The sequence below is a fragment of the Stegastes partitus genome, unplaced genomic scaffold, assembly GCF_000690725.1.
Source record: "Stegastes partitus isolate 25-593 unplaced genomic scaffold, Stegastes_partitus-1.0.2 Scaffold747, whole genome shotgun sequence".
In the NCBI taxonomy this organism is placed as follows: Eukaryota; Metazoa; Chordata; class Actinopteri; family Pomacentridae; genus Stegastes; species Stegastes partitus.
In genome coordinates, this window is record NW_007578478.1 from 138,342 (window position 1) to 158,489 (window position 20,148).

The window sequence follows — 20,148 nt, forward strand, 5'->3', positions numbered from 1 at the left end:
AATAATGGAAATCTGCAGGACCCATGGATCAGTCAGAGAGGAGTAGCCGATGAGTAGTCTCGCCAGTTTGGCATTTCGTCCGTTTTAAGAGTAGTTTTACTATGACGGAGCGCCGTGGTGGTTTTAGCGAAAAGGGAGGGCGGTGTAGCTAATTGTTTTATTTAGCTAGCAAGCTAGCGCTGGAGCTCTGGTATGTTAGCTTGCGTGCTAGCAGGCTAGCAGAGATCAGGGGGAGGGGAGAGTTCCTCTGCTTTGAAATTGTTTCAGATCAGCTAGCTGGCTTTAGCATTAGCACACCAGGGACTAAGCTTTCGGGATGAAGTTTTTTTTAGTTTTCCAGCTTGTATTTTTATTGCGCATATAACTTTTCTGGTGTTGGATTTAGCGTTAGTCTGCCCAGGTTGTGCTAACGTTGACTATTTGATGTTAAGGTAATGTAGCAGCAAGCTTGCGGCTAACGAGATCAGACAATACATTTCAAATAGGATTGATGAATCGAATAGCTAGAAGCTTACAGTTGACGCTATCTGGCTGCCCGTCTAACGTTAGCCTAGCTACCAGGCTAGTGGTGGCTAGCGCCGGTTAGAAGTTGTCTGTTTGACTAGCGGTAGCTAGCTGTAGCTAGCAAGTTGGTCAGCGCTTTAACGGGATAATTACAACTGAACATCGCTTCGCTAGCGAGTCACCGAGATCAGCTATTGCCCCGAAGGTGATTGAGACAATGGACTTCAACGATACAACCACGCAGTGAAAGGATGAGTTCGTGCTTTGTACCAAACGGGGCCAGTTTGGAGGATTGCCACTCCAACCTCTTCTGCCTGGTAAGACTCTGCTCTGTGCGCTAGCTAGCGTTAGCTGTGATACTGAGAGGCCAGAAAGCCATTTTGGCTAATAAGGCAACAAGCTTTGTAACGTCAGTTGCAGACTGGCGTGAAGGCATCGGGCCTGCAACTTGCAAATCGTGATCTAGCTAACTTTCATAACAGAGACGGCACATACTGCAAGGCAACAATATTAAAGGTTTGCTAGTGAATATAGCATGATCGTGTGTTTACACTGCAGTGGTTACACAAATATTCAACTAGCGTTAGCGTTAGTTACATAGTGGTAACAGGTCAGGTCAACAGGCTAATTATTTAAAACCTGTTCAACACACCTTATTTTTTTTTACTTATTATAAGGAGCACTGCAGTATTAAATGAAATACTAATTAGATATGAAGTCAGACAGTTACTACAATAAATTTGACCAACTAACCTGATGTTAGATTGACTTGCAGTTTGTGTTGTTAACTCTTGATTATATCATGTATTTACGTATGATTGGGGCAGCACATTTACAAAGTATTGCACAACTTTCAATGATGTCAACAAGCCTCAATTCTCTGCTTTTTTCATTTAAAAAAGGTTTTCTGTATGACCAGAAAAACAATGTTAAGCTTCCCATTGCTGTGTGTGTGCATGTGTGTGTGTGTAGGGGAATAAACACACACATGCACAGTTATGCAGTCAACAACTGACAATTGGTCAGATGCTGTGCAGCTATGCTGTGTGCTCATTCTCACATTGTTTTTCTTCTCTTTTAGGCTGATTTGACTGGAATAAAATGGCGGCGTTTTGTGTGGCAAGGACCCACCTCTTCGCCAATCCTTTTTCCTGTGACTGAGGAGGACCCTATCTTGTGTAGTTTCAGCCGATGCCTGGCGGCAGATGTGCTGAGTGTGTGGAGACGGCACCACACCCCTGGTCGCAGAGAGCTCTGGCTTTTCTGGTGGGGGGATGACCCCAGTTTTGCAGAGCTTATTCACAATGAGCTCTCAAGTAAGTGGATCCCACATCTCCATGAGTTCTGCAAGACTTGTAATTCTCAGCATATCCAAATTTATTACACCAAAATGTATATTTCATTCACAGATGTAAGTAGCAGCAATACTGGTACATCTACCTTAGATCACATGTGTATTCTTTTGCAAGCCTAGCAATTAGTTCAGTTCTGTGGCAGTGGAACAAAATAAATTCAAGAGTGTAATTCTTGATGTTAATACCAGATACTTTCTCGAGCAGCTGTGCTAACAGAAAAATGCCGGTAAAATAGTTCCATTTGCAGAAATTGGGATCCTGTTTAAACATGTTTCGTGTTAAACAATGAGGCCAATCATTCTGAACTGTGGCAAAGAGTTATAATGCATTTTTAATGATACAAAGTCTGATGATAATAAGTTAGGAAAGCCTAACTGATTTGTGGCTAACAGGTCTTTTAAAGTATTTAAAGCCTTGTGGAATCCATTGGCTCATAGCCACAGAGGCACAGACTTGTATGGTAGCATTAGAGCAAGTTCTTTTCCATCAGTCACCTGACATAGTCTCAATTTTTGGATGAAAGTTCACTCTTCCTTTGTTGATATGCATCTCTGTGAAAAGAATTCCCCTTAGGGGCTGACACAGTGACCAGGTATTCTGTCTCCTGTCTCAGTGAAGGTCAAGTGTTACTTTCAGGCAACATATATTTGTCATTTCAGAGAAAGAGTTGGTAACATTTCTATAAATCTCAGCTAAGCTGCAAAAAGAGCTGAATGGTTTAATTTGCAATTGGATGCAAGTATGGCTCTTGGAAAAAACATATCCATGACCAGAGCAGCATGTAATGAGTGAAGATTCAGAGTAAATGTAGAACTTTTCACAATATCATCTATGTATGTGTGTGTGTGTGTGTGTGTATATATATAAAAAGACTAACTTTCTGTCAGATACATCAGCAACAGGGTTGGATCATTTGGTTTCAGAAATAACTAATAGGAAGAATGTAGAGATCAGATGTTTTTCTTATGTTCAAATGGGCCACTTGAGGTATTACTGTGGTGTGATGTTTGCAAACCAAACTAAGTCTTTGCATGTATGTCAAACAAATCTAGCACACCGCAGTTTACATTTAACACGGGGCAGTTAGCTTTATCAGGAAGAAGAAAGGTTTGCTTGTCAGAACAATGTGGTTTAATGCATCTGTTTTGTTTCAGGTGAGGAGGATGGTGAGTGGGAGAGTGGCCTGTCCTATGAGTGTCGAACGCTCCTGTTCAAAGCCATTCACAACCTGTTGGAGCGCTGCCTCATGAACCGTGGCTTTGTTCGCATTGGAAAGTGGTTTGTCAAGCCGTACCAAAAGGAGGAGAAGAGCATTAATAAAAGGTATGGCCAGCTTCAAAATTGCAGACAGCAACGTTATATGACATGCCATAAATTCTTAACTTAAAGCCGGCACTCCGCTAATGGTCTGCTCACAACTCATAGCTGGGGTGTGTTCACTTCTGTTCACCATAATTTACATGCATCTCTGCAGTACAACAACTTGGCGGTGCTATATGTAGCCCTCTGTTGCTTTTGATGACACGAACGCTTTTCTCAGTTGGTTAGTGTGAAGCTGCTGTAAATCTAAATGTTTGAACGTGTTTCATAGTGGAATCATTCTAGTAAGAATAAAGATTTCAAGAGACTCAGATGTCAAGAAATCAGAAAAGAATATAGCTCAACTAAATTAGTCACAACAGCATCACAAATAGTGAAGGTCCTCGTCGCTTTTATTTCAAAAGTAGAGCTTACACACACACTGCACACTTTAAGGCAATCTCTTCATAATAGAAAAGAACTAGCAATTGCTGAAGATAAACATGGCAGCAGAAAAAAGGTGCCATGAATTGTGCTTGTGCTGAAGGCCTGGACATTAGTCAGTATTTGCTGTTGGAGAATTGGTCAAGATTTGCAGCATGTGGGGGTTGGCTATTACAGTTTTCTTTACACAGAGCTGGATGCACTGTGAAACGTGACATGTTTGTCGGGAGCAGTGTTGGAAGCATGCATGCAAGATTTTACATAAGAACTTTTGATAAGTGCTTGCTCTAGACGCGTTACAGGCGGATCACGGGGGAGTTTCATGCATTTGTGTACAAACTGAGGAAAGCCTCTTTGAGTAGAGGTCTTCATTGCTATGGAGGTTGTGCTTTAGAGTTAGCATAACAGATTCTGGCCTTTCACATCCTTTAATCATTAAAAGTCCCATTTGGGATTCAAGTAGATTGATGATGCTTGCAGCTGTACTGTTTCCACTGTGTTGTTGTAAGAGTCTATCTGTTTCTAGGGATGAGACATCATTTTCTTATAAGGAGAATGGCTTGAACAAATACACACACGGCTTTCTTTGAGCTTTGTAACCATGACACTAGAGTGTTGACTGTAATACTGTATCTGCTGCTCTGATTTAACTCCCATAAAGGTTTTATACCTGGCAGGCACACTGTGGTCGTACTGATGTAACGTTTATAACTATATCCAAGTTGCATTGAGTCACCAAGATCCTCAATTTCTCCGAATATTCAGATTCCTGGAATTATACCAGATAAAATGATGTTATGGCGCATGACAGGATTATTACAGTTTTCTAATTGCATCACTCGTATGACACAGTTGTATGACACAGTTTCACCTGGTTTCGTGCGCAAGATGTGTGAAATCATTGTCATTCACCATAATGCTGCGTGATTTTTCTATTAGTGTGGAAGCTAATAGAGATATAGCTCCAGGGTCATGTTTAATTTCCACACCGCCACTTTTTCTATGTGCAAGGCAAAACTTGTCTGTATTGTTGTTGTTTTTCTGGAAATACAAGCTTGCGGTGAACCAGCAGCAGCGTATAAATATCTGTCTGGTTCAGAATGGGGTTCTGCACTGCTGCATTTCCTTACCTCTCGTACATACGGGGTGGTGACATAGATTTAGCATCTGCTCTTGAATGAGGGGCCTGGGGAACCCTAGAGTTCCCTGACAAGCTAATTTGAGCCTCAGCTTTTTGGCTGCGCTCATCCAGGATGACTTGTGTTTGATGCACAGCCCTTTGGCTCGGTTCCCTCTGGCAACTTTGTCAATGATTTCAGAGAGTTTTAGCAGCTATATATATGTTTTTTGGTTGGTTGGGTTTTTTTTTAAAGGGGCTGTTGCGTAGAAGAGGAGGTGATTTATTGCTCGCTGGTGTTGAGCTTCTGTTTTTATATAAAGAGGTCTACAAGTGTGTGTTGTAGCAGCAGAGCAGCACCTCTGAACAGAAGAGTCTGGCAGTCTTGCTGTCGCCTGCCCTCTCTGGCTGGTAAACACAGCAGTCTTTGGAAAATGCTGAGTGTGCACTGTGGTTTTACAGCAACCATGTCAACAAGTACTATTTTAGTGTATTTAGCCGCCCGGCCTTCCAGACGTTGTTAGAAAATAAAGATGGATATTGTTTTAACATTTCAGGGCTATAATGAGTTCCCATGTTTATTTTTGACTCATCTTTTTGCCCGTCTGTTGCGAGACAGTCTGATAAAAATTGAAGTGTGGTGAAGCAGAGTGCGTTTTACCTGCATCGTCTATTGGCTGAGATGTGTCCACCCATGATCTGCTGAAGCAATCGCTGTTACCTTAAAGTATGATTTGGAGATAAATATGCAAAGAATCATACTTTTAACATTATCTTCACCCTTTTCAGTCCTGCCTTTTCCTCTTGAGTCATTCCTTAACAGCAAGTGATGGAGAGTGCATTGATAATCTGAGTAGCCTTCAGGGGTTTACATTATTTTGAGGGTGCTTTAGCCAAGTGTTGTTTTTTTTCTCCACTTCATAGTATGTTTTTTTCTTGCAGACTAATTCCTCTAAACATTGCAATGCATTTTTTTTTTGTCTCTTATTTACCTTGCAGCGAGCACCTTTCTTGTGCGTTCACCTTCTTCGTACATGGCGACAGCAACGTGTGCACGAGCGTGGAGATCGCTCAGCATCAGCCTCTTCAGCGACTGAGCGAAGAACATCTTAGCCTCGCGCAGCAGAGCTCCAGCCCCTTGCAAGGTAAGAACACCAAAGTTTTACACAGTAGTTATGAGTTAAACGGAACTGGTCCAAGTCTTAGTTAAAATTGGGTTTATTAGTGGAGCTATGCTACATGAGTATTGTAACACCTTTTCCCCCCCACAGTCATCCTGAGCCCATATGGCTTGAATGGGACCCTCACTGGCCAGGCTTTTAAGATGTCAGACCATCCTACTCAGAAGCTAATAGAGGAGTGGAGGCAGTTTTATCCCATCAGCCCCAATCCTAAGGAGGTCCAGGAGGACAAGATGGAAGATGGAGACTGGGAGGATGACTCCCTGGCAGCTGTGGAGGTCCTTGTCGGTAAGGCTTCAGGATATATTAATAATATGGTGACAGGTGCCTGAATGTAACCACTGAAGTTGTCTTTACACTCAATATGTCAATTAATTTTGAAGAATAACTTTAGGGTTTTCATGAAATACAGACTACTGGATTTCATCTTATCATATGTGTTTTCAATAAATAGAATAACTCAACAGTCATGTCCTTTTTATAAAAGGATGTGAAGGATAGATCAGTGCATGTTACAAAAGGTTACCAAAAAAAGAGAAATCCAGATTTTTTTCCCCCTCTTTGACTTGGCTTGGTTGAAAAGAGTTGTAGAATACAACACCAAATGTTTTGTTACCGCAGTAATCTGTGGTCTAAATAATCACACAACAACAACTCTTAGAGAGGGTTGGTTGCTGGGATGAAAATGAATAAATGACTAATTCGTGTTGCTCATTTCTTTCCACTTCATGTGCATTTTTTTTTTTCAATGAATAAATGTGTTTGGTTCCAGCGGGAGTGAGGATGGTTTACCCTTCCTGCCTGGTGCTTCTCCCTCTGTCGGACCTCCCTGTTGTGGTCCCTCAGGGCTCAGCCAACACCTCAGGAAGCCTGTGTGGTGCTCAGCAGGGCCAGGCTGCTCACAGAGATCCTGCCATGTCCTCTGTTACTCTGACTCCTCCAACGTCACCAGAGGAGGCTCAGACTGGTAAGTCCTGGGGCTGCACATTGAAAAGAAGCAAACACTACCATCCACAACAACCTCTGTTTCTGTGAGACTCTGTAACATATTGCACTTGTGTTTACGTTTGTACTACCTTCCCTTTTAGATTATCAGCCTGCCCAGAGGTGGCTCAAGTTGTCGTCTGCATCCGATGGCTACAGCTCTAACAACACCCTTCATGGCGGAAAAATCCCTCGCGGGCTGGCCAGTCAGATGGTTGAGTCTGTGTGGCAGGAGTATAACATAAACCGTACAGGGAACAAGTATGTTTTTTTGCCATCTCTTCCTCAAACATTTTCAGTCAAAGTTGTACCTTCATGTTGATGAATACATTTTAATTTTTTTTTACCAGGAGGAAGTTTACTACCTTGACAAACGGGACTTGTGAGGAAGAGTCAGACAAAACTGGACTCTGGGATTTTGTAGAGCCAACTCATAGGCCACATTGCAATTGCTCAAGGTATGTTGAGTGGAATGCATTGACTGGGGATTTTTGTTTTGAAGAAAGTTTGTTGTAAGTTCTATTTGCTTTCTCACAGGCATAAGAATCAGAAACAGCGATCCAGCAGCACCTCAGGACACCCGCCTTCATCAGGCCAGCCTGCCCAGCCGGCCCCCAAGCACAAGCTGGGCGAGAAGCTGGAGAAGGGGGAGAAGCAGCAGAAGAGGCCACAGACACCTTTTCACCACCGCAACTCTGTGAGCGAGGAGCAGTCCCTGGAGCCCCAGGCCCAGAGGCTTTGTCTGAGATCACAGGAGGAGGGCTCGTATCCCAGCCTGCACCACGTGGACACGGTGCCCTCCAAAGCCCCCACGCTGCACGCGCACGGTCCTCCTGCAGACCTCGTCGGATCGCCACCTCCGCCTCCTCTCAGCCCGCATCCCTGCGATCACGTAGAAAGCGACATGACTCCAGGTGGCATGAAGAACTCGTCCACACCCATTCACCAACCGTTCTACCCGCCGTCGGTGGAGCCCTGCCTGATGCCACAGAAGGGCTCTTCTGAGGAGCCTCAGCTGGAGAACATGCCTATGCCTTTGCCCTTCCCCGCAGCCTACAACGAAACCTTGGAGCCTACCGTCTTTGTCGGTTCAGCCATCAGCCCCAGTGAGGACTCCACCCACAACCCCTGGAAGTATTTCAACCTGCCCAGGAAGAAGGCCTCCAACTTCGTGACACCCCAACTACCTGTGGATAAAATAAGAGATGATTTTGGTGGAGGTGGAGGAGCAGAAAGCGTGGTCTCTGTTACTGAGTAAGTGTTTGAATTTCTCATCCCCTAATGCATTAAAACAAAGGTGGCTGTGCATTTTTTTTAAACAAATTTTCTCCTCTCAGGTTGATGTCCAGCTCCTCACAACCCCTGAAGGTGTCCCAAGAGCTGGTTAGGGCTTACGCCCAGCGAAGAAACAGCCATCTTGCCACCACCTCAGGAGACGGAGAGCACAGCGAAGAGCCAGACCCTTACGCCTTTGTAGAGGGAGATGAGGAGTTCAGCTTTACTGAGAAGAAGGACAAGCCTGGAAATGAAAAGGAGGGAAACAAGAAAAATAAGGTGGGTTCCTGATGAAAGTTGAGATGATAGTTTAACACAATTCTTACTCAAGTCTGCTTCATTTCCTGGTGAGTTACAAGTGGGAACCTGGAATTTTTAGCATCAGTGTACTTATATGAAAAAAGCTGTATGTATTCCTAAGATGTAAATATCACAGATAAATCTTTGTTTTGTTTATTTTCCTACACAATGGTAGCCATGTACTTAAGTGCACATTCCAGTGTTTAAGTTTGGGGATTGACCCTCATTACTTCACTGACACCAACCAAAATGTGTCTTTAGCGCAGAGAATCGGGTAATAAACTTAGCATTAAATGCCTGTCAGAATCATGGTTTCATTTACTTCACTACATATCTACTGATATTAAAGTACATTTTTGCCCATTTAAACTGCAGTTTCCTTGTGCTACATCTGCGAAGGCTTATTTTGTCTTATTTTCATTGCCAGTATTTCAGTATATATCTTTGAATCGTAACATCAAATTTCATGTTTTTATGTCTGTCACATTCGATACAGTGATACGATACAGTGCTACCAGTAGTTAAAAACACTACAGGTTGTGTTTAACATGTTAACTTTTGGAACAAGGTTGGGAATTGGTCATTGAAATAATTCTTCCTATCTTTCTGTTTTTTTGATTCAGGCGGACGAAGGAGCTGGATCTTCTGCAGATGGTGAGAGCGCCTTCTTTTTGTCCATTTGGCCCCTACATTTAATATTTATGTAAATAGAATATTTGGAGTTGTGTATCTTATTTGTGGTCTTCCCTCCAATTTGTTTTGCGGTGCAGATGGTCAGGGTCCATCAGGCAGCAAACCTTCAGCCTCGACCAGCCTCATCCACGAGAACGACTTGGCGGTGTCCTACAGTGACCTGGATAAAATCTTCAATTCAGATGAAGATGAGCTTGCGGTAAGTGATATTTTTTGAGTCCAAAAGTTTCACTTCTTACACCTCTAATATATTCAGGAATGGCTCTTGATGTGGCCTGTGAAGCCACATAAATGTGCTGAGTACATTGTTTTGTTTTTCCCTGATGCACAGCCTGGATCAAAAAGAGCCGGAGTTGGTACAGAGGACAAGTTTGGCTGTAAAGAGAATAAACCAGCCGCACTGGATGCCCTGTCTTGCATAAGTAAGAAGACTAAGCATCACTTACTCTAATCATAACTTTTATACACATGTTGTTTCAGGAGAAGTAATAATGTCTTATTTGTCTAGGCTCAGCAGACCTGCACCAGATGTTTCCCACCCCACCCTCCCTGGAGCAGCAGGGTTACTCTCCCATGAACTCCGGGAGCAAGGATAGCCTGGAAGCAGGGGCGGGGCTCACCTTGTTGGACGGCAGCCAGCTTAACAACCACTTCAAGATGGAGGTGGAGGAGGGTTTCTGCAGCCCGAAGCCATCTGAAATAAAGGTAGGATGCACGGCACAGCTGCCAAGTAGTGAGGGAGTGGAAAATTAGTGTTTTTTCACGATCGTAATTCGTCTTTATCGTTGAGTGACCAGCGTGTCTGCTTTCAGGACTTCTCCTTTGTGTACAAGCCAGAGACGTGCCAGTCGATCATTGGCTGTTCTATGTACGCCCCACTGAAGACGCTACCCAGCCAGTGTTTGTTGCCTATCAAACTGCCAGACGATTGCTTGTACACACCGAGCTGGACCATGGGCAAAATGGAACTGATACCCCCAGTGTCGAACGTCAACCTCCTCACCAAAGACAGGTAAATGCATTCAGCGTAATAAGTGTGTCATCGCTATCAATTTTTCATCATCCAGATAGTGATCCTCTCAGATTTATTTCAGTACTGCCACTTACTGAATTTGTGTCTGATAATCTTGGCAATTATTACAACATTTAGAGTTTGTAGCAATTACTGTGCTGGTTATTGTGTCATTTAACGTACAGTTACAGTTCAGAATTCACTCCAGCTGAACTGTGATTTTGCCAAACTGAGAGTTATCTTAAGGGGCCATTTTTAAGAGTAGGGATCACAACATGAAATTAGTTTTAATCGGTGGTTTTCTTTCTGCAACAGTAACGTCCCCAGTGTGGAGCCGGACTACAGCCAGCAGACCCACACGCCCTTCATGTCCAGCAGTGCTCCTCCCAGCAACAGCGGCACAGGGATCCTGCCTTCCCCTGCCACGCCACGCTTCTCCGTGCCCACGCCTCGCACTCCACGTACTCCACGCACCCCCCGCGGCCCATCCAGCGTCCAGGGCTCCCTCAAGTACGACAACTCTGACCTTTACTCTCCCGCCTCCACGCCCTCCACCTGCCGACCCCTCAGCTCAGTTGAGCCGGCCACCGTACCCTCCATCCCCGAGGCTCACAGCCTCTATGTCACCCTCATTCTCTCTGAGTCAGTCATGAACCTCTTCAAAGACTGCAACTTCGACAGCTGCTGCGTGTGCGTCTGCAACATGAACATCAGAGGGGCAGACGTAGGCGTGTACCTCAAAGACAACGGCGAGGCCCAGTACCCCTGCACCTGTGGCTTCAGCGCCGTCGCAAATCGACGCTTCGGCCAGTCAGCAGGGCTCTTTCTGGAGGACGAGCTGGATGTTGTAGGACGGGGCTCAGACGCCAGCCGGGACACGGAGCGGTGTTTCGAAGAGCTGCGAGCTTCCACAACGCACAAAGCTGGTAGCCTGAAGGAGAAGCCTCCAGATGAGCTAATTCTGCTGCTGCAGGACCAGTGCACCAACCCATTCGCTCCAATGGCAGGAGTGGAGTACCCCAAGCTGAGTTCGGCCCTCAGCTCGTTCCTGAGGGTGGAAGAGAGAGACTGTTATAACGACTGCTACATGGCACTGGAGCATGGCAGGCAGTTTATGGACAACATGTCGGGAGGCAAAGTAGATGAAACACTAGTGAAAAGCACCTGTCTTCATCAGTGGCCAAAATGCAAATGTATGTATTCTCATGTTCCTATTTCTTCAGACCATCCCTATTTCTAACATCGAATGTAGCAAACTAAAGGCTTCTCTGTCTTTGTTTTTCCTCTTGTAGCAGCCGACATGAGCAAGCTATTCTCTCAGGATGTCCTGCGGGTGTTGTTGTCACTCCAGCCTGTGCTGCAGGACACCATTCAGAAAAAGAGGAGTGTGCGCTCGTGGGGCGTTCAGGGACCACTCACCTGGCAACAGTTCCACAAAATGGCTGGAAGGGGATCATATGGTACGTGGAAAGTGTTAGAATGTTGATTTTGAAGTGTCATGGTGGCTGATCACTTTGTTGCGGCAATAGACAAAGAATCTTTTGTCCTCTTTTCAAACACAGGTACAGATGAATCTCCTGAGCCTCTGCCCATTCCAACCTTTTTGGTTGGTTATGAGTACGATTTTGTGGTGCTGTCTCCTTTTGGGTTGCCCTATTGGGAGAAGCTTCTTCTGGATCCTTTTGGTTCCCAGAGAGATGTGGGATATGTTGTCATCTGCCCAGAAAATGACGCCCTGCTCCGTGGCGCCAAGACGTTTTTCAAAGATCTGAGTGCTATGTATGAGGTATGCACCTGGCAATTTATTAAACTCATCCTACTTGTGCCGACATGCCTACAAAAACAGTTTCATGTTCGAAAGAAGTGATTCACTCTTTCAATTTCACATTCACTCCCCTTTTCTCGACAGGCCTGCCAGCTGGGGCAACACAGGCCCATCTGCAAGAGTCACCCAGAGGGCGTATTGAAGGTCGGCATCACAGAAGGCAGGAGCATGACAGAGCAGCCTCTTAGCGACTGGTTCCTTAAGATGGCTGCCAGAGATGGAAACAATGAAGCCTTTAATAAACTCAAACTCTTTGCTCAAGTGTGCCGCTATGATCTAGGTAACATGTTTGCTCTATTTGCCAAAAATCCAAAGGAAGCGCTGTCACACAGTTTATAGAAATAGTGATTAATCATTTACTTTGTGACCCTGTTTCAGCTCCATACCTGTCGGAGCAGTCTTTGGATAGCTCTCTGTTGTCCCAGCGCAGCCCCACCACGGCCTCCTCCTCCCAGACCTCCAGCGCCTCCAGCACCTCCTCAGGACTCCAGAGCACCAACACTACCAGCTCCAGCACCAGCTCTGCCCAGCCTGCCCAGGTCAACAGCACGCCTCCCTCTTCCTCCTCAGGCTCCCAGACGATCGGCGGACTGACCTCAGCCAAGCCAAGCTCCTACTCGCCATTCGGGACGGCGGGCTTGCAGGGCAGCACGTCTCAGAACGGACCCCAGTCAAACCCACAGGGTGCGGGGGGCCTGGCGGAAAACGGACCCTCTGCCAACCAGCCTCAAGCACCAACTGAGACTCCAGAGAGGTAGGCGGCTTTTATTGCTGCTACATCAGATTAAAATCTATTTTCTGAATGCAATACTCATGAGAAGCATGTGTAGTTATTAAGCATAGCTCCCTAAACCCAAAAATTACCAAAATTATTACCTTGGTAATAATTCACTCCAAGCCTATCCACAGCTGGCTTGCATGTACTGCCCCAGGACAGATGACATCAAAAGCGCTGTTTTTTTCATTATTCTAAGCTGTGAGAGACACTATAATGTGCAGCTGCTTGACAGAGAGCAAGCTGGCGCCTGATGTATCAGCCAAACATTGTATATTTCCATCCAAGTGACAAGTATTTTACATTGTCGCAGTGCTGTGGGACAGTGAGCAGTTTCAAAAATAAATAAAGATAATGTTGATGAAGAAACCCATTTTAACACTAAGAAAAGAGATGAAAGATGAATGGTTGTTCTGACTTTATTTTAGCAAATTTTAATGAGTTTGCGGTAGTTTTATTTCTCTCCAGAACAAATGATGAATATGTTAAAATTCAAATATAGATTAAAGAAATAGCAAAATTGGTGCTTTTTCTCTGCAGTACGCGTATGCCAGATCCATTTATTTATACATGGTTTGATAGTAATTCAATGAGCAAATGTGATTGTTCAGAATAGGTCTTTAAAGTGTAGTTTAAGATTCATCATTGTGAGCAGAGCAGAGGCAACCCTTCTGGCTGTGTTGTCAACAATGTGGGGAGCTCATGTGTTTGTGAAGGGATGCTACAGTAGTGAAAACCACAGAGTGTTTCTCGTGTCTTAGTTACACTAGAAACATATTTCCAAAACACATTTATCAGCACTATCTCTTAATGCTGCCTAGATCTCCTTTATATTTGGAAAATTCTCCAGATTTCCTTACTGGCATTGCACATAACTAAGTTACACACTGCGCAGTTTGCATACGCTCCAATATCTACAACAGCATGAACATTTTTGAACGGATTTAATTAAGATAATTTGTGGACCTGCTCAGTGATTATCTGACTTTCCTTAACAGCACAATGGAGAGAGACAAAGTGGGTAAGCCAACAGACGGAGAGTCCCACGCTGTTTCTTACCCGCCCGCCATCGTGGTGTACATCGTCGACCCCTTCAGCTACGAAGACGCCGACAGAGAGGTCCACTCCAGCGCCTACTCGCTGGGTCTGCTGCGCTGCTACATGGAGATGCTCCAGTTCCTGCCTGCTCGCATCAGAAACGCTGTCTCAGTGCAGGTATGGCGGCGTTTCCTTTTCTCTGTAAAATATTCAGAATCAATACTGGGCAGAGGTGAAGTCAATACAGCGAGTTGTCTTTCTCTGAATGTCACCGTCAGTTTTAACTAAAAAGCCCTAATCACCTGCTACAACAGAGCAGGTTACCAGCAGGCACAAAGGGAGGTGAGAAGAAGCAGGGGAATCATTAGCGGCCACTAATAGAGGTGGTAACTGCCACACCTGTGATACAGTGACACAAGATTGCATCAACATGCCAGAGGGAATTTTGAAACACAAGAGGCGTGAATGTGCTAATGGTTTCAGCATTAGTCTTTTATACTGGCAGAATAGAGCAGCTTTAATATCCCTGCAGTCCTGGAAAATGTGCGTCTTACTCAGAGATAGTGGAAAAACCCTTTCCATCAAATTGAGCTCATATCAACATGGCGATATTTGTTGTGTGGAAGTAGTAATTAGTTACTCCTGTACTAGTTCACATTTTGCCAGTTGCAGTTTTGAAATTTGTGATGTTTATGTGCTGCAGTCTTGATGTCATTTATGCCACCATTTAAAAAGAAATATGCTTGCTAATGAGAAAAAATTAAATAAAATAAAATTTGAATTCCACTTAATGCTGATTATTCTCAGTGAGAATAATGCAGACCAGTACAGCCTGCCACCATGTACTGTTCACTTTACATTGTGCATTGTTTTGTACTTTGAGATATTCAAGGGAAATCTCATTTGATGTCATCCAAAGTTTTCCATTTTCAAACATGCAAATCAATCACTGACAAACTTACAAAGCGCACGTGACATTTAACTCTTAAATCTGCACCTACTCTGCCATCGTTTGCCTCCAGACTAAATAGCTCCAACAAATCTTAAAAAATCCAACATCACAGGCCACTTTTAAAATGCTGCTGTTTTTTTTTTTCTTGTCAGATTGTTCCCTGCCAGTATCTGCTGCAGCCGGTTCACAGCGGGGAGCGTCACGTCTACAGCCAGCACCTGAAGTCGCTGGGATTCTCTGTGTTCACTCAGTGCCGGCGGCCTCTGCCCAACTCCACCAACTTCAAGGCTCTGACAGGCTTCGGCCCCGGTCTTGCCATCGACATGGCGCTCAAGAACCCAGAGGTAACTGCCTGTCTGGTGGCATATCTTAAACTGCGGCCTGACATCGTGTTGTTGTTGTGCTTTGTGTTGCTGCTCTGTTAAACTAACACGTGTTGTCCTCTGTGCAGAGGCCCGAGTGTCTGCGACTGTACACGCCACCCTTCATTTTGGCTCCAGTGAAAGACAAACAGACTGAGCTCGGGGAGACTTTTGGCGAGGCATCGCAGAAGTACAACGTCCTGTTTGTCGGCTACTGTCTGTCCCACGACCAGCGCTGGCTGCTGGCCTCCTGCACTGACCAACACGGAGAACTGCTGGAGACCTGCATCATTAGCATCGATGTACCCAACAGGTAAGTGCCCTCGTGTACATGTTATTCCTCAGTACCACAAATGACTAGTTTAGTTAATGACAAATGTATGTAATCAAACTACTCGTGTTGTTATTGCAGGGCTCGCAGGAAAAAGGGCTCAGCCAGACGACTGGGTTTGCAGAAGCTGTGGGAGTGGTGTCTCGGCCTGGTGCAGGTGACTTCACTGCCATGGAGGGTGGTCATCGGGCGGCTCGGCAGGATGGGCCACGGCGAGCTGAGAGGTACACACTCATACAGTGTTTGCAGAAAGAGCAGCTGACATGTTTACATACATAAACACACACTAATGTGCTCATATCTTCTTGTTCCAGACTGGAGCATTCTTCTGAGCAGGAGGAACTTACAGTCCCTCAGTAAGCGTCTGAAGGAGACATGTAGGATGTGTGGCATCTCTGCTGCTGACACTCCCAGCATCCTTAGCGCCTGTCTGGTTGCCATGGAGCCCCAGGGTTCCTTTGTCATCATGCCAGGTAAAAGAAACATGATTTAAAAAAACACTTGCATGTTTGTAAGCTTTGCCTCATTTGCAAAGACTCTAATGGTCTACCCTCCATCTTGTCTCTGCAGACTCTGTGTCAACAGGTTCGGTGTTTGGTCGCAGCACCACACTCAACATGCAAACATCGCAGCTGAGCACACCTCAGGATACATCCTGCACACACATCCTGGTGTTCCCCACCTCAGCCATGGTGCAGGTCAACACTAACACTGCAGAGCCCATCGACATCAACTTCAACCCCATAAATCCTGGTACGGTTTGTAGCTGACAAAGTCACAAAAGACGTGCATCACTTCACTATCATCTTGGTTAACATCCAGAGATGCTCAATCGTTTTTCTCTCTACAGATGGATCTGACGGAATGGGCCTCTTCGACTTGTTTGACAACGACATGGTGGATCCAGACCTAATCAACATCCTGCCCAACTCCCCCACAACCTCCCCCGGTCACTCTCCTGGCTCCCACTACCACCAGGGGGGAGATGGAAGCAAGGTTTGTCACCTTTATTTTAAACTAAATGATTGAACAAAGTCGCAATATAATGTCAGTTAAAGACTATGAAGATAATTTAGCTGCTATGATGGAGAACTAAGAAGCAGTTTCACTATTTACACGAATAATATAGTCGCTTCCTCTTGTCAGTTTTACCTTTCAAATTAGTAAGAAAATACAATTTCAGTTCAGTTTCAAAAGGTCAGGAGTTTGAAGCAGTGTTTGTCTGAGTTAATGTAGCACACTAGTAAAACAAGAACTAAAAATTTAAGTTAGTTCAGCCATATGTAGCACTAAAACAGGACATAAAAATGTTAAAAATAGACCTTGTGGCTGGAGGGAGGCAGATTCGATGAAGCTCTGTTCATTCATTTCCTCAACGTTGCAGGGTCAGAGTGCAGACCGTATGGAGTCCCACGAGGAGGCTCTGAACATCCTGCAGCAGCCGATGGCTTTGGGTTACTTCGTCTCCACAGCAAAGGCTGGACCACTGCCCGACTGGTTCTGGTCGGCCTGCCCTCAAGCCCAGAACCAGTGCCCACTTTTCCTCAAGGTAAAGATTTCCTGTCAGTCACATTGAAGTAGGAGTACAGATAATCAGCATTTCTGTGTATCTGCTAATTGTTTAGTCTATAAAACGTCTACAAATACTGAATAGTCCCAGTTGCATACTTTCTAGCTGCTAAGCACTATGGCTCTTAATCACAGGTAATGTCTGTTCTTTGCAGACATGTAGAATCTACACACCACATCTTAATACTACTTATGCATTACATTGAGCAATATAGGCACTGTGAGATGTCAGATTCTAAAAATGTCTTAAAGATTTAATCCTTTTTGCATTTTTAATAGCTTTACTCGCTCTATTTCCATTGAGACCTGCAGATTATTGTCCATCACACAGCAGCTTACCTTAAGAAATCTATCATTTTAGAATGCTTACTGACTTTTTTTTTTCTAACAGTTTGTACATCTAATTCAGTCACACGGGCTGAACAGTGTAACTTGGACTATTTAGTATTTGTGGTAATTACCCATCAGTGATACTAGTTAAAAAAACTAGAAGGGCATGTTTTGCATTGTTGCTTAAAAAATAACAAGCCATCCACATAGTTGCTGCCTAATTTTCTGCCAATAAACTCATCAGATCTCTTAAAAGAGCCATCTACACTCAGACAAATCAATATACAGACGTGGATTTAATTAGTATGTTTCGTTTCATCTCCCAGGCCTCTCTGCACCTGCACGTGTCTTCTGTCCAATCAGACGAGCTTCTGCACAGTAAACACTCCCACCCTCTGGACTCTAACCACACCTCTGATGTGCTCAGGTGAGAACCATAAGCCCAAGCAGCTGTTACGACACACACACATCGATGTTTGATTCACGCGTATTAACACATTCTCTCCGCCACAGATTTGTTCTAGAGCAATACAACGCCCTCTCCTGGCTGACGTGCGACCCTGCCACCCAGGACCGGCGCTCCTGTCTGCCCGTTCACTTCGTGGTGCTCACCCAGATGTACAACTTTATCATGAACATGCTCTGAACTCTAAAAACGGGATCAAACTGCTGAGATTGGATTGGAGAGAGATCGGCTCAGACGATTTGTGGATTTCCTGCTACGAAGAATCCCTGACACTCAAAAGGACCTCACACTCCATCAGGGCAAACGTGGAGGAAGCACCTTCTTCCTCCTCCTCCTCCTCCTCCTCCCTGATGTATCACATAGAACTCTGACTGGAAGTTTCCAATCAATCAATCAGATGCCAAGAATCCATTTTAGCATTTTGGATGATCAAGGGACGTTTCATAAAGGAGAAATAAATTGTCTTTTTAATGACTGTAGATTGCAATCTATGAAATTTTATCTTAATGAAATGCCTGCATATATTATTTATTGTAAGTTTTTAAATGTGGAATTTTTAATGCTTAATATCTTTTATATATTACAAATCCTAGAGGGTGTGTACATCTCACTGTAAAGGAATTGGTTTAAAAAGTGTAATTTTCTCAATTACAACACGGATAAACCTGTTCAAGTGAATTTGCTGTAGATTGCTTTTAGAATATTATTTTTTCAAAAGGGGTACAGACCTTTCTATTGCCATGCTGTAAAAATGAAGTAAAAAGCTGGCCTGGGCATTTGTGTCCCACCCAATGAGTGGATGAGACTTACCTCTCTGTCTGCTTTGGCTCCAGAGTCTCTCGCACAGTAACTCAATGAGCTCTGAAGAGGAATTAAAAGGTACATTGTCAGATTATATATTTTATATAACAGATTTAGGTAATTGTGTGTGTATATGTGTACATATAATTGTGTGCCGCTACTGATGGTGCAGCTTCTGTTTTAGGAATAAAGTGCGTCTACCTTATCTCGTCTTTGTTCTGGTGGCTTTTTTTTTTTTTTTTTGAAAAGGTATGAGCAGGTTTGGACGCTCCAGAGATTTAGTATCGCATTTGCATAAATACATGAGATGGAATAAAATATAAATAAGATATCCTGAGTTCTAACACTGCATCCTACAATTCTTAATAACTGTTTGTACTGCTGTTAACAAGAATTAACTCATTCTTAGAATGTGGAATCAAACTCGAGCTTTATACTAAAAAGACATTATGCAATATAGATACTGTCACATGTCAGTTTCTTAAAGATTTAATGCTTCATCTATGTTTTTTTTCCCACTCTTAGCTGCTGTTAGTAGCTCAAACTCCAATGAGGGTTGCACAAAATTGTACATCACAGCACACTCATAATATAGATTTTTTTTAGAAAGCTTACTGGCTTTTTGTGTAGCTACTGATCTAACTCAGTCACTTGTTCTAAACTGACTTCACTATATGTTCTTAACTCAAACATGCACTGATTTACTGAGTGGTGTAGAAAAACAAAAACATGACAATATGAATAAAATATTCATACATATTGTTAAGGAAAAATAACCAACAAAATTTCTACAAATACGTTTAACACTTTAATAATTCCATTTTTCATGAACAAAATTAACGTTTTTTTGTTAATTTATGCAATAATGATATATGTCTACATTTATTATTTAGATATATGTTCAGTCCTCTGTAGAATAGAACTGCAATTACTAAAATTATATTATTATTATCTCTGAGTCTAAAAAAAAGGACGTCATAAAACGTCCTGTGAATAACAGCATGACTCATTTAAAATCAGTGATCACTTTGTGTTTTAACCTCTAATACTTCAGCAGCATCATTACAGAGCAGGTTATGAGCTGCATTACACAGATGTTGTAGAAAGAAAGAAAACAATATAGATTTTTCCATTTAACATTCAAAAACAGTATCTTGTACAAACATATGACAGACATTAAATGACTAAAACTAAAACTGCAGATAATGAAAAAAGAACCATGTGATCACAGCTTACCCACAAATTGTTGTGTGCTGTAGTTATCCACGACAGCTTCAGAGAATATTTGGAAGTTTCTGCTGCATCCACCCCTGCAGAAAGACAAAAACATTTTAAAACACTTGCTTCACATTTGTGCAACACTCTGACATTTACTCACTTCATAGACCGACTAATGCAATGGAGGATTGAATATTAAAGAACTGAGACCACAAAAACTGAGAGGAAAATAAGTGATTGTGTGCTCTGTTCTGTAATGGTTTTCTTAAATATATAAGATATGCTTATAGACACAAACTGTATACCTGTTCACTGCT

The 20,148-nt window shown here is 43.5% G+C and overlaps 1 protein-coding gene across 1 annotated transcript; it reads left to right on the forward strand.

The window, feature by feature from the left end:
- The first annotated feature begins 28 nt into the window (after positions 1 to 28).
- Positions 29 to 18,818, forward strand: LOC103364401 (mediator of RNA polymerase II transcription subunit 13-like). Its single transcript, XM_008291512.1, has 30 exons — positions 29 to 821; positions 1,586 to 1,820; positions 3,014 to 3,182; positions 5,719 to 5,864; positions 5,991 to 6,188; positions 6,673 to 6,867; positions 6,989 to 7,145; positions 7,235 to 7,342; positions 7,422 to 8,138; positions 8,222 to 8,438; positions 9,083 to 9,113; positions 9,230 to 9,351; positions 9,484 to 9,574; positions 9,661 to 9,857; positions 9,965 to 10,164; positions 10,480 to 11,357; positions 11,457 to 11,624; positions 11,727 to 11,950; positions 12,074 to 12,269; positions 12,368 to 12,743; positions 13,763 to 13,979; positions 14,907 to 15,098; positions 15,206 to 15,429; positions 15,529 to 15,671; positions 15,762 to 15,920; positions 16,018 to 16,200; positions 16,298 to 16,443; positions 16,832 to 16,996; positions 17,673 to 17,773; positions 17,860 to 18,818. Exons 1-30 carry the CDS (start codon positions 756 to 758, stop codon positions 17,990 to 17,992), a joined length of 6,354 nt encoding a protein of 2,117 aa, XP_008289734.1. The 5' UTR covers positions 29 to 755; the 3' UTR covers positions 17,993 to 18,818.
- The last annotated feature ends 1,330 nt before the right edge of the window (positions 18,819 to 20,148 follow it).